The sequence below is a fragment of the Gymnodraco acuticeps genome, unplaced genomic scaffold (assembly GCF_902827175.1).
Source record: "Gymnodraco acuticeps unplaced genomic scaffold, fGymAcu1.1, whole genome shotgun sequence".
Classification (NCBI taxonomy): domain Eukaryota; kingdom Metazoa; phylum Chordata; class Actinopteri; order Perciformes; family Bathydraconidae; genus Gymnodraco; species Gymnodraco acuticeps.
The window spans coordinates 236,687-246,686 of record NW_022991046.1 but is presented as its reverse complement, the minus strand read 5'-3'; the positions used below and the strand labels follow the sequence as shown (position 1 = coordinate 246,686).

The following is a 10,000-nucleotide window of genomic DNA, read 5'->3' as shown; positions in this document are numbered from 1 at the left end:
GGACTCCTTGTTTACTTCAAGAACATATCGACATCACTGTGTAGCACTCGCACTCCTACTGGCTAGCGCTCCAATACATTGTAAGTGATAGGATAAGGGGCGGGACATCTCTAAGCGGTTGACCAATCACAACAAAGCCGGTAAGCTAACCAATCAGAGCAGACTGGGCTCTGGTTTCAGACAGAGGGTGAACAGAGGTGCATGTTACTTGCCTTGGCTTTGGATAAAAGCCTCAGCTAAATTAAATGTAATGCAAGCTAGCACTATTCTGCTCCAACATCATCTTTTAGCAAACGACCACTATTACATTTCATCCAGTGAAATAACTTGAAACTGTAAAAGGAATTATCAAATAATTCGACACCTCTCTGATTGTTACTTCCTACTCAGTGTGAAAGACACCAAGTGTTCCAAATAAGGAGAGAAGCCTCGAGGAGATTGGCATGGTGCTCTCTTACAACAAGTGACGTGAAAAAAGGCCAACAATCTGTCAAATACACAACACTGTTGTTACTGCAATCCAACACCAAGCCACCTGTCTGCCAGAGCTTTCAGACCTGTGCAAGGTGTGTGAGAATATATGTGTGTGTGTGTGTTCAAACTCTGAATCATAATAAACCCTTTTCACACAGCTGATGGTAACTAAATAGCCCGTTAGCACATTAAATACAGCTGCAGGAGTCGAGAACAACAGCAGTCCGACTCATTAGATGCCACCTGCTACACTACTGTTGACTTTAAGCACAATATCACACTCAGAGGTGTGTGTGTGTGTGTGTGTGTGTGTGTGTGTGTGTGTGTGTGTGTGTGTGTGTGTGTGTGTGTGTGTGTGTGTGTGTGTGTGTGTGTGTGCCAAATGGTGTCAGGGCCAAAACCTTGTTCTTAGATCCAATATTGTAATTTAAAACGACAAAATAATCTGTCCCACGATCTGAATGCTGTTTCCAATACACTGACACTAAAATAAAGGAATATCCAGCCTTCTCCCTCTACTAAGTACGAAGTACATCATTATTTTGTTATTATTTAGAGGACATTTTATAAACTTTTGTATAGGTGTATATCAGTATGTAGTGTCTCTACATGTCTCCCTGCTTTAATGTTCAAAAAGCTCTTTATGTTTCTCATACTGCCTGTGCTGCAGCGCCTCTTTTCACCCTCTGTCTGAAACCAGAGCCCAGTCTGTTCTGATTGGTTAGCTGGTCAGCTCTGTTGTGATTGGACAACGACTTGGAGATGTCCCGCCCCTTAGCCTATCACGGACAATGTGTTGGAGCTCTAGTCGATAGAAGCAAGAGTGTTACATTGTGAAGTCACTAGGTTACTAAAGTAAACAAAGGAGTCCAATTGAGGCGTTTCAGGAAAGGGAAAAACCAAAAAGCATAATAGGGCCTCTTTAACCAAGCAGTATTGCTGCCTAGCGTTAGGGTTTATATTATCTTAACACTGCAGATGTGAACCAGGAGATCAAATATGTTTCCCTTTGAACCTATTTGAGAAAACAGTTTATTTATACAGGAACTCTATTCCATATAAGACAGGGTTTACATATCGGCATGGCAACAGGGATCTGTACAAGACCTAATCGTATGCGATTGTTATTTCCAGCAGTTCTGTGTGGTTCTTTAGGTAGTAATGAGGAGGGAGGGATGAAGATAGAGAGGTGAGAATTGTTTAGCCAACACTGAATCAGCCAGCGTCGGTATCAGCGAGGGGTTGATTGTGCGATATGGGACGCGGGGAGGTCCGTTAGCGGCAAGTTTTTGTCCCACGGCGAGTTATTCCTGGGTCTCCCCTCCACTGTAGAGCCGCCACAGGTGGCTTTCACACGCCTCTGCTCAGACTCAGAGTGTGTGTGTGTGTGTGTGTGTGTGTGTGTGTGTGTGTGTGTGTGTGTGTGTGTGTGTGTGTGTGTGTGTGTGTGTGTGTGTGTGTGTGTGTGTGTGTGTGTGTGTGTGTGTATGTCACTGCAGAGGTATGCACTGAGCGATCCACAGAGCCGCTGACAGCAAGGAATGTGTCAAGAGTGTTTTACGAGCACAATAGTTCGTTTTTTGAACAATGCTTTTAACGTCTTAGCTAAAAACAATGGGAACCGGTGTGGGCATTGCGTTCCTTCACATCAGTTCATTTCATCTACTTACACACACACACTTAACCGTACATGCAGCTGACTGCACCCATGTGGAACCTGACCTTGTGTATTTATGTAGAGTGTGTGTGTTGCAAGATTTGAATAGCATTGCCTTATTTCGAGGTTATCTGATTGTGGCCTGTTTTCCGACCACCTACAGTGTTGTTCATAAGCGCCCACCACATGCTGCCAGAAAAAAGATCGCAATAAAACACAGCAGCTGTGGAGCTAAACCAAGTTAAACAAAGTGAACAAAAACTACTGTTGAAAGATCGACCCGGACATGAAAATGTTTTTGCATCCGATGCAAATAAGTGTGTTTGGGGAATCAAGCGCCGTTTGTTTTAGAACAGGTTGTTGATCACTATGATTCAGCCATTAACATATTATTGACATCGGTTTCAAGGAAATCTCGTAGAAAACAAACGAAAGTACACTGTAAACAAATGAGATGAGATAAACACACGGATATATGAAACCGACTCCAGCATGTCATCCTCTCTCCCAAGCTGTTCATTTCCCATCGAGCTCCAATAAACAAGAAATAGATACAACTGTCGATTCAAGCGGGGACTTGAGTTGTTTGCAGCATTACAAGCACAGCAAACAAAAGAGCTCTATCAAACTAAAATAAGAATAGTATACACAATAGAAACTATACAACATGATAAGGAGGTAAACAGTGTAAGGTCATGGAGTCACTGGGTCATGGTGGCGAACTGCTTTCTTTTGTTTCCAGACACTTTTTTTTTAAACGTAGTTTCGCTGATCTGTATTTTTATATCAATAGTGGTTGAAGTTGTAGATTAGAAACGCAATGTATGATGGTTGTGTTTCTGGGGGCAATTGCCAATATGTATGGGGTTCTGGTGTTACAAGCCACGTGCCGAGATCAAGACTCTAGACTTCCTTTATTGTGCAACTTTGCACGAGAATGGACATGGAGTTGAGAGATAACATCTATGACTGGACTGTTTCATCAGTAGCCAGTTCACTAGCACAGTTTGAGCCAAAAAAAACAGCTCAATCATTGCTAGACAATAGGTGACTGGTACACATATTGCAACCCTAACCCTCTTTGGTTTTGTCCTAAATATTAAGGACTGCAGTCTTAAAAAGACAAACCAAAACCATCTTATTTGCTTCAAGACTTTGTCATTGTTTGATGCAAGAAAAGGGTTTCCACATGTGCCTGTTTGATATTAGTTTTAAGGAAACAAAAAGAAACCAAATATGTCAATTGTTCTAACCCCAGAATGTTTGTTGTTTAACAGCTGAACTACAAAAGGGGAATTCCTATGACTCTGAATGAACTTGGTTTGATGTGATGGACGTCGGATTGTTAATAAATGCTACAAAATCTTATGGATAAAATCCAACAAAGGACTCTGGATAAAAGACAGGCAAAAAGGAAATTTGTTTTGAAGTAACTCCTTGAGTAGAAGCCAATTGTGTTTCTCTGTCAGACTGACCACCAGAGATGGCAAAAGTAGTAGAAGTACACATACTTGTGTTTAAAAATACTCTGGTGAAAGTAGAAGTACTGACTAAACTTCTTTACTCAAGTAAAAGTAAAGAGGCTTTGAATACTTCAGTAAAAAGTACCCATAACTCCCAGCTGATTTAAAGAGTACCTGACCTCCCTTTATATAAATAGAACAATAATGTCATTGTTAGCTAATGAATGTTTCCATGCTGAACAACGGCAACATGACAACGTTTCCATTGGTCCCTCTTCTTTAGAGAAGACCAGGAAATGATGGATACACGGATCGTGTTCAAATCAATAGGCACGCAATGACTCTAAAGAATAATGATCACGCATCAAACACACATTCAGACTAAAGGAACCAGCTGTTTGGGAAATGAGAGAAGTAGAAAGTACAGGTATTTGAGTTCAACATGTAAGAAGTAGAAAGTACAGGTATTTGAGTTCAACATGTAAGAAGTAGAAAGTACAGGTATTTGAGTTCAACATGTAAGAAGTAGAAAGTACAGGTATTTGTGTTCAACATGTGAGAAGTAGAAAGTACAGGTATTTGAGTTCAACATGAGAGAAGTAGAAAGTACAGGTATTTGGGCTCAACATGTAAGAAGTAGAAAGTACAGGTATTTGAGTTCAACATGTAAGAAGTAGAAAGTACAGGTATTTGAGTTCAACATGAGAGAAGTAGAAAGTACAGGTATTTGGGCTCAACATGTAAGAAGTAGAAAGTACAGGTATTTGAGTTCAACATGTAAGAAGTAGAAAGTACAGGTATTTGTGTTCAACATGTAAGAAGTAGAAAGTACAGGTATTTGTGTTCAACATGTAAGAAGTAGAAAGTACAGGTATTTGTGTTCAACATGTAAGAAGTAGAAAGTACAGGTATTTGAGTTCAACATGTAAGAAGTAGAAAGTACAGGTATTTGAGTTCAACATGTGAGAAGTAGAAAGTACAGGTATTTGAGTTCAACATGTAAGAAGTAGAAAGTACAGGTATTTGGGTTCAACATGTAAGAAGTAGAAAGTACAGGTATTTGAGTTCAACATGTAAGAAGTAGAAAGTACAGGTATTTGGGTTCAACATGTAAGAAGTAGAAAGTAAAAAGTCCTCAGAAAAATAAGTAGTGGAGTAAAGTACTCATACCAGAAAGATGTACTTAAGTACAGAAACTAAGTATTTGTACTCCACTACTTCCCACCTCTGCTGACCACAGTAATGGCTACACTTGTCCTGCTGGGAAGTAAATGCTCCTGTCTCAGCAGAAAATAAGAATTGGGGGTGCGATGGAGGATGACAGTGGACGGAGGGAACAGAGATAAAAATCCAAAACACTGAAACCTTACACTTCCCACGAGACAAGAATCACTTCACACAAAACCTTCAGTTACCCAACAAGTTGTAACACGTCAAATCTCCCCCCCGGGCGGATAGGCCATGCAAATCCCTACTGTTGTTCTGCCTTTTCTTTTCTTCTCTTCCTTTGTTACCTCCTTCATTCTCTCACTCTTTTATTCCCCCCCCCTTCCCTCCCGCCTCCAGACAGAAGCAGCTTGGTCGGTTTATATCGTCCATGTCGCTTTCCAACTAGTGCCTGAGGCAGAATAGCAGAGAGTTCACACAATAGACAAGGAGAGAGTGCCAGGACTCTGTCTCAGGATGAAGTGTCGCCATATAAACATGTTTGCATGGCGATAAACAAATAAAGACATTCTCATTGTCAACCGTGAGACTGACAGCTGTAACGGCAGACGATTCTCCGCGGGACCGTATCAAAGGCAGAAAAACCACAAAGCATGTCTCAGTCAAAACAGAAAAAGCTGAATGTTAAATATCCTACATGCTGGTTTTTGCACATTTTAAAAACAAAACAAACCAGATTACGACACCTTTGTTGTACAATACTACTTATGTGCAATATCTACCTATTACTGGCTGCCTTCTTAGTTCGACAACTTCAATACTGGAACACAGTAACTGTGCAATGTATAACTTTGCTTCTGTACCTAGCATCTACCACACCACACCATATTTTATTCTATAAATGCTGTTGCTACTTTTTCTACCCAAATGTTTAGAACGAATGTGGGTAACACTTTATTTTGATAGTCCATATTTAACACTCTATAAGTCATCAGTTGACATTTAGTAGCATGTCAACAGCGTATTAACCAATATTCAACCTTACTATCTGTATATTGTGTCAACATCTTCAAAATTGACAATCAACTACTCAAAATCAATCTGTCAGTTGAAAGTCAACAGGGTGATGTCGACTATCTGTTGAGTCTGTTGAGAGTCAAGATGTCAACTAAAGATTACATTAAGCATTAGTTGGTGAGCAACTTTAGAGTTTAGTTGACTATCTGTTGATCGTCAACTCATCTAGAGTTGACTATCAGTATACTTTTAGTAGGTTCTCCACTAAGCGTTTGTAGGCATGTGTTAGGACTATCCAATCAAAGTGAAACACAGTTGAGAACAGTAGAAAGTCTATAACCTATCAACACATACATGCATCCACTAATGATATGTAACAGACATGGGAATACAGCGAAATGTTTTGCACAACTGATCACAAACTGTATTTATTCATTATGTATGTAATGTTTGAGTTAGAAACACCTGTTCCTGTTTTATTTGACTAATATATAAGATAAATACAGAAGCCACTTGAGAAAAAAAGTTTTTTCACAAGAACTCACAATCTACAGATAGTAAGGTTGAATATCGGTTAATAACCTGTTGCAAAAAACATGTTGACAGTCAACAGACACTTTTTGTTAAATCCATAGATCAACACTTGAGATGTACATTATATTCTACTGGCAGTTAGTTAAATGCATGTTACTCGTCTGTTGAAACAGTGTTGTTGAATGTCAACTGATGACTTGTAGAGTGTTAACTATGGACTATCAAAATAAAGTGTTACCCGAATGTGTACTTGATTTCCCTTCTTCACATTTTCTAACTTTCTTCATTCATCGAGTGACGCGCTCGAACGTGGAAGTTTCCAACCTGCCATTTATAGATCATATCTAGCAGTATTTGATTAGGGATGATAAAGCAATCCAGCGAGTGTCTGTCTGCCCACAGGCCGCGGCTCGTTTGCATATTTCCCTTTGATTGACACCTGGTGATCAATGCGGCTTTTCTTGGACGTAGAGAAAAGTGAGCAATGCAACAGAAGCACAGCAACGAAGAAAACACTAAAAAAGGCAATCAAGCAATTCATTTCAATGAAACCAAGTGAAAAACAAGTTCTCCTAACCCCTGATGAATGTGTGTTTAACAGCTGAGCTACAGTAGGTGGATTCTTATGACTCTGAATTAACTCACATATTCAGTTGGATGACTGGTAGTTAACCCTTAGATGCATAAGTGGGTCTTTTTGACCCGGTGAGGTGGTTTTCTTGAAGTATCCTATCATTTTATTATCATTTCATATTCCAGCTATTCCTCAAAAAACATGTTTTGGATATCATGCCATTCTAATTTTTTATTTACATTTTAGTATTTCTACCCCAAGTGGGTCAACAATGCATAAGTGGGTCAACAATGCATCTCCTATGGGATCCTATGGGAAAACGATTTTTTCAAAATTAAAAAATAATGTCTGAAATTATAAATAGTGAAAAATTAAATATAACATATTTCTAGTGTGAACCAAAATATAATCCTAAATATTATACAAGTGATTTTTCTTAACCAAAATGACAAAAATGGCATAAAAACACATTATTCTAATACGGGTCCTTTTTGACCCACTTATGGACGAGTGTAGGGTCCAGTCACTCTAAGGGCATCTAAGGGTTAATAAAGTGATGGTCAGTCTGAAGGATTCCTGGTCTTTTTAACACTGAAGAGTTTTTGATTCGACACATCTGTTCTTCTCACTTGGAAAAAACTGAAAAGATTGACTTGTTTAAACGTGTTGTGTTGTTACATAGCTGTTAGTTTAAAGCAATAATCATCAGCTTCATTTGAAGAGACCATTTTTAAAAGACAATCAAATATAAATTGTTGTACCAATTGTACCAATGTTTCCACAGAGGTGACTGGCATCGTACAGTACTGAGACACGGTGACACTTAATAATGTTAAGTTCAACCTAATTATGTTATATCAAACTCACAACTAACCTAATACAGATATGGGAAATCTGTTGACATAATATGTTCATTTAGGGTCAAAGTTTCAGTTTTTTCAGTGTAATTGTAATCTGTGAGGAAAACTTGTGGATAAAACCCAACATAAAGTAGCTTCTGGCATTGCTCCGTACATTTTGTAACTCTGGCACAAGAATTGCAAGAATTAAGTCTGTTCTTATCCAAGTAAGACGAAGAAAAAAGGCAATCAAGCAATACAATGTAACTGTAAAATCACATATTAACGTGTAGTTTTCTGCACTGACCTGGTTGGGAGGAATGAGGAGACCCAGCAGCGCTCCCTCACTGGAACAGATCTGCTGACACAAGCCATCGTGACTGCTCTCCCTCTCCACTAACGCCTCTCTTTTTGTACGCTCCTGTTACCTCTAACCTCTCAAGAGGGGAAGTACAAAGAGCCCCTTCAAACTCTGCTGTTCAGGGGCTTCATTTGCATAACTAGCGCGCTGTTCCAGGTAACCGTCGATCTGCACGATACAGACCCAACAGGTGTGATGGCAAACTGATAAGAGCATTTTTCAGATCCCGACGCTTTCGAACAAAGTCAGCTTTTATCCTTTCATATTATGATTTCCTGGACAGGTAACAGGTCATAAAAAAGGACAAAGACGTGGATTGTGAGGCCAGGAAATAAGGCAACATGTAGAGTGAGATAGAATCAGACTTCATTGTTAATACGGTTTATGTAGTATTATAATGAGATATCAAATGTTATCCTAGCTGTATGTACAATACCCTGATTATGAAATCACTAATGCAAGAAAAAGGTCTTTATGAATGTGTTTTCTGGTCCTTATTACATTTCGAGTCAGTAAAGAAACCAAAAACAGTTGCAAGTTAAATAAGGTAGTCACAAAAGTTCATTTCTGATAAATTGCCCTCAGACTTTTTGGACAGAAAACTATTTGTTTTTACTTTTTCAATTCCTTTTGTACTTTAATTGGACATTGTTGCACAATATACAACTGACGCACACTGCTCTGGTTTTCTGTAACATTCAGCAGCCCTGACTTTAACCAAATGTTGACCTCCAAAAGTGCCAAGACTATTCTCCTGGCATTAACGGTAAGCAAAAGTTCTAGTGGTGGAACTCACTGTATAGAAAAGGGGAGGAGGGATTCATCTTGTGTAACACTGTATTTTATGAGACAAACTATATAGCTGACATTTGCAATCCTACCAAAATGTGTTCATAGTGGGTAATCATTTGCAACAAGTGGTAGAGCAAAGTGTTTAAGAAAGAATTAACTGCAACACATATGTATTGAAGAAGTGTACTTGGTGAGATACACACACATGTGAATTACAGAAAAAGGGATGCATCGATCTCTGACAAAAACAGTTTCCCAACGCTCTGGAGTTACCAGAAATGCTTGGATTACACGAATCAGAAACAATCCAACTGGAATCTTACTCTTCAAAAAAGGACACTATTAAAATGTACCTGGCTTGAAATGTGTCCGCAACGGTTCAAATAAAGGAAAGAAACACGATGAATAGAGGAGAAGCTCGGCAGCATTTAAATCTTGAACGGCAAAATTAGATTTGAAGCTTCTAAGTATATCATCCAACCCTAAATGCCATCATCCAATCAAATGTTCTAAAATTAAGTTATCACAGGGTATCAGCAGGAATCCTGAAGTCAGATGTAAAACCTTTTAAGATCTTTTTTAAGACCCTTTCCATACATTTTAAGACCTCATCGCCACTTGGAGTTCTAACCGGTTACCTTGGCGACACACTTTACCTCACATTGACTATATACATTATTGATTGTCCTTCCTCCTTATCTTCCAACCATTTGGACGCAGACTTGCATTTCCCCATAACGATGTTGCTTAGCAACCGGCGTAAACGGACCTTCGCACACTATCAAGCAGTGAGCGCGCGATGTCCTGTTCAGATGACGTCAAACCCAACGGGATGCCATCAATAAACTACACAGAATCACACTACACACCTACGCCATGATTACATTCAGGCACACTGTAGAATACAACCTCTTTGGGCCATTTATATACTTACTGAAAACAAGCTACAACATTTAATACCTTGGAAAATGCCGTTTCATACTTTTTAATAGCCTTCATTTTCGCTACATTGATTTATCAACTTGTAATACTTTTTAAGACCCCGCGGACACCCTGAATCAAATGTTCGGAAATAGAGGACTGTAGACGACAACCAAACACAAACTGCATATCTACAATAAC

General features: G+C 39.1%; 1 protein-coding gene across 3 annotated transcripts in view; it reads right to left on the bottom strand.

Moving 5' to 3' along the window:
• LOC117559854 (transcription factor SOX-13-like) overlaps nt 1–8,185 on the bottom strand; it is a 42,313-nt gene extending 34,128 nt beyond the window's left edge. For all 3 annotated transcript variants that reach the window (XM_034236560.1, XM_034236562.1, XM_034236561.1), the window contains exon 1: nt 8,033–8,185. In XM_034236560.1, coding sequence (XP_034092451.1) covers nt 8,033–8,100 — 68 coding nt within the window. In that variant the 5' untranslated portion in view covers nt 8,101–8,185. The remainder of the gene's footprint in view (nt 1–8,032) is intronic.
• Between the last annotated feature and the right edge of the window lie 1,815 nt (nt 8,186–10,000).